We start from the raw sequence: 4,042 nt of genomic DNA on the forward strand, positions 1-4,042 counted from the left end.
CATGTTCTTCCTGTTTCGTCACCCTTATTGGGTTTGGATTACTTTTTTTTTTTTAAATGTTAAAATATAAAAACAAACAAAATAGTACAGAATATTTTTTTTCTTTTGTGTGTAATTCGCACCATAACTAATCCCCTCTCTGAATTATGCTCGAAACATTGATTCGCCATCTATAAAAGTCTTGGAAGAGTTGTAATGGCAGCATCATTCCACCAAAGTTCTAAAACTATCTCTGTTACGAGAACAAACGCAAGCTACATTCTTCTATACTATAATGCCACCTTTTTGTATAAATTTCCCCATACTAAACCTTCTCTCGCATCCCTTTCACAGTATCAGAAAGAGTGAAAATTTGCCACTAAACTATACACGAGTAACTAGAATACTAAGTAGTCCTACTCCCTCTTTACTGCTTGATAGAAACTGTCGCCTCAACTGCTTGAGTGATCCAACAACGGCCATCTTTCCACCAAAAAATCTTGTTTCAACGATGGATAAAACCCAGAATCTGGAGATTGGTTCCGTTGCAGACGATAAATATTCCAAAGAATTGGAAGTTGCCGTGAAAGCTGTCCACATGGCGTGCTTGCTCTGTGAGAGGCATTCCAAGGATGATAATTTTCTCGTTACCATTGCTGGTAGGTAACTCGGTTTAAATTTCTCATTTTCTGGGCTAATTTTCAATTTTCTTGAAAAATGGTATTTTGGCCTGGGTGTCCATGACTGGTGTGCTTTTCTTCATTTTGTTGATCTTTTTGATGTTTTAGGAATGAATTCTGGTGAAAGATTTGATTTTTATTTTCAAATTGTTAACTCAAAGACACAACTCATCATCAAGAAGGAGAAATTTATAACTAGAAGTTTGAAAATTGTTTTAGCCATACCATTTCTGGAAGGGCCAACCTTGTGACAAGTGACAGTTGTGGTTGTCATATTGCCTAATAAATTTAAGAAAAATGGTCTATTTTCAAGAATAATTGATTTGGTTAATAGTGAGGTTAGCTAGAGGCCATCTTGCTCGGCGCACTCCAGCCCGACAAGATAGTGTAGGGGTAAAATGGTAAATCATGACGACTTAGCGACCCATTAGATCAGTCATTATGAAAACCTATTGTTTTATCTATATATATCCTGACTGATTGCCTGCAGAATTTTCTAGGATGCCATTTTCCTTGTCCAGCCATAGGTGCAGATTGAAAGATCATCATAATTGAAAGTTGCTTCAAGTTAAGGATGTTTTGTTTTGAAAACGTAAAGAATATGGATTTTGTCATGTCCAAGATCTTTTCAAGTGAAATTTACAACAAACTAGTTATAAAAAGTGACATGCTTCATGAACTTTAATCAGTATATGTATACACTAATTTGATGAAAACATTGTTTTCAATTCCCTAGGTATCCATATTTTTACTTTGTTCTCCTCTTTCTTCTAAAACTATATCTACTATGGGGAGATGCTAGTCATTCTACTTTGTTTTGGTTCATCATCATGTGCAGCCATAACTGTTCTTCAATTCACTCTGTCTGAGATGACTTTGTTTGTTAAGCTAATCTTTATTGCATGCTGCATATAGATTGGAGTGTCCAAGCAATTGTTAGTTGGGTTCTTTCTGAGGCTTTTGGTAGTGAAAGTGTAACCATTCTTGCTGAAGAAGATAAGCAAGAAATCTCCAAGGCGGAGGAGGCTACTGGCATCCTAGAAAGCGTAACGAAAGCAGTAAATGAGTCTCTGGCTGATGCACCGCGTTTTGGACTGACAGGGCCAGCTGAGGCTCTCTGTGGTGAAGAGATTATGGAGACGATTAACACGTGCAAATTGGCTGCAGGGGCCAATAATGCTAGCAGATTTTGGGCGCTTGGATCTCTACGAGGGGATCAATATGCTGTTGCACTGTCGTTGATAGAAGATGGAGCCCCGGTGGTTGGAGTTCTCGGGTGTCCTAATTATCCACTGAAGAAGGAATGGCTTAGCTATCAGTATGGATACCAGAGGATTCTATCTAGGTTGACCTCTGCAGCAGCATCTGAGCCTCGGGATAAAGGTTGTGTAATGTATGCAAGAAGAGGCGATGGCAATGCGTGGATGCAGCCACTTCTCCCCGGGGGAAAGATGTTTAATTGGCCAAACTCATCTAAACAGATTAAACCATCCTCCATTGAAAGCCCAGTTATGGCTACCTTCTGTCACACAGTTGAAAAGGCAAAATCAAGCCATTCATTTACTGCAGGACTAAATTCCAGCTTGGGACATAGGTGAGTGTTAAGTGTTAAGTTCTTCCCCAAAATCTCAGTCTGTACTTATTGAAAAAGGCTCGTGAAATCTGTGCTTTTCAGGAACCAACAATTACGCGTATATAGCAGCATGAAGTATGCAGCCATAGCCCGAGGAGATGCTGAAGCCTTCATGAAGTTTGGGAGGGCTGGTAAGAAGGAGAAGGTATGGGATCACGCAGCCGGGGTGGTGATCATACAAGAAGCGGGAGGCGTGGTGAGTGATGCTGGAGGAGATCCACTCGACTTCTCGAACGGGGCATACATAGAAGGGGTGGATCGAGGTATAATTGCTTGTGCTGGACCTAAACTGCATGAGAATATCATCAGGGCTGTTGATGAGAGCTGGTGCTCCTCTTGCCTCTGATGCAAATTGTATATTACTTGCCATTTTCATGTACACTGTCATAAGCTTTCAGGGCATTGTAAAATAGCATGATGTGAAATGTGAAATGTGAATGTGAATATTAAGGTATTGAACTCTGTCAGCTTGTCTTTTTCACAGCAGTTTTGTCACCAATTGAACTTGATCATTGCAAAGATCCAATTTTTACTGTAAAAAGATGACAATTTCTGCCATTTCTAATCTGTCCATCCATTGTTTTTAGCCTGAACCCAGCCCGAACCACAGTTTTGACTTGGGTCTAGTTCAAAACTGTGACCCACCAAGTCCAGTCCATTTTGAAGCCCAAACCAGCTACTCTAGACTTATATAGGGGTGTATCCCATATTCTCAGGGCAGTGGTACAGTCTAATAGATGAGAGTCTCACTCAAGACTTGCTTTCAGTGACAGGGTAAGGATTTAATCATTGCCATGACAATTGGGAGTTTGAATTCCTTGTATGCAGAAGTGTAGAGTTTGGTATTGAAACATATCTATAGGATATAAGAAAATGTAAATACAAGAGAGTGGGGTAAGGATATAAGAAAATGTTGGACACAAAATACAAGAGAGTGGGGTAAGGATATAAGAGAAATGTGTAAATATAAAAATACAAGAATATGAATATATTTACACACATTTTTGTTAACTATATATAAATATTAATTGTCTACTAGTTCTTCTTTTAAAAAAATATAATTTTCATTTTTTTTTTTAAATTATGAAGACATTGTTGAAAGTGTTGTGGGAGTTTCTACGATTACGAGGAAAAACGTATTCAAAATGTGGAAACACCACCTCCTACATACAAGTTTTCATGCATAATAGGGATAATGGAAACACAACCTTAGTGCCGTGCCAACTGAATACTAGAGGGAATTTAATGATTATGATTACAATCTTATCTATGCTGGATCGTTCAACCATCACCAACTCAAGAACTATGGTGGAAGGTTAGTATGATTTTGTGTCACATATTATGATGCATGTGATACCAACTGTTAGAATAAAATATATTACATGCATCCTATCAACTGTTAGAATAAAATATATTACATGCATCATAATATATGACACAGGATCATACTAACCTCCCGCCATAGTTCTTGAGTCGGTGATGGTTGAACGATCCAGACTGCTGCATAACACGAGAGACGGGTATTTTGTCTCTCACTTCTATTTAGCTCTCTCTAGATGATGTATGAGGTATATAGTGTGAGAAGACTAGTGACCTTATATAACCACTGGCCATCATTGTGGTTATATGTCTTTAGGTCTCCTAAACCCTAACCAGACTCCTAATCATAATGGTAGTCTAACTATTAGGTTATTAGTGTTGCACTCCATATCAAATACTGAATATTATTATAACTTATCCTAATATTATA

At 38.2% G+C, this 4,042-nt stretch overlaps 1 protein-coding gene across 1 annotated transcript; it reads left to right on the forward strand.

The window, feature by feature from the left end:
- Positions 1-201: 201 nt before the first annotated feature.
- LOC109158691 (PAP-specific phosphatase HAL2-like) lies at positions 202-2,754 on the forward strand. The gene is made up of 3 exons (XM_019306586.1): positions 202-638; positions 1,575-2,253; positions 2,335-2,754. Exons 1-3 carry the CDS (start codon positions 275-277, stop codon positions 2,636-2,638), a joined length of 1,347 nt encoding a protein of 448 aa, XP_019162131.1. The 5' UTR covers positions 202-274; the 3' UTR covers positions 2,639-2,754.
- The last annotated feature ends 1,288 nt before the right edge of the window (positions 2,755-4,042 follow it).

This window comes from Ipomoea nil, unplaced genomic scaffold, assembly GCF_001879475.1.
Source record: "Ipomoea nil cultivar Tokyo-kokei standard unplaced genomic scaffold, Asagao_1.1 scaffold2826, whole genome shotgun sequence".
Classification (NCBI taxonomy): Eukaryota; Viridiplantae; Streptophyta; class Magnoliopsida; order Solanales; family Convolvulaceae; genus Ipomoea; species Ipomoea nil.

Bases quoted from the DNA above. Each gene is read 5' to 3' on its own strand.
- LOC109158691 (XM_019306586.1), top strand. From the start codon at position 275: ATGCCACCTTTTTGTATAAATTTCCCCATACTAAACCTTCTCTCGCAT. The intron at 639-1,574 runs GTAGGTAACTCG...TGCTGCATATAG, and splicing joins TTTTCTCGTTACCATTGCTG to ATTGGAGTGTCCAAGCAATT. The intron at 2,254-2,334 runs GTGAGTGTTAAG...TGTGCTTTTCAG, and splicing joins AATTCCAGCTTGGGACATAG to GAACCAACAATTACGCGTAT.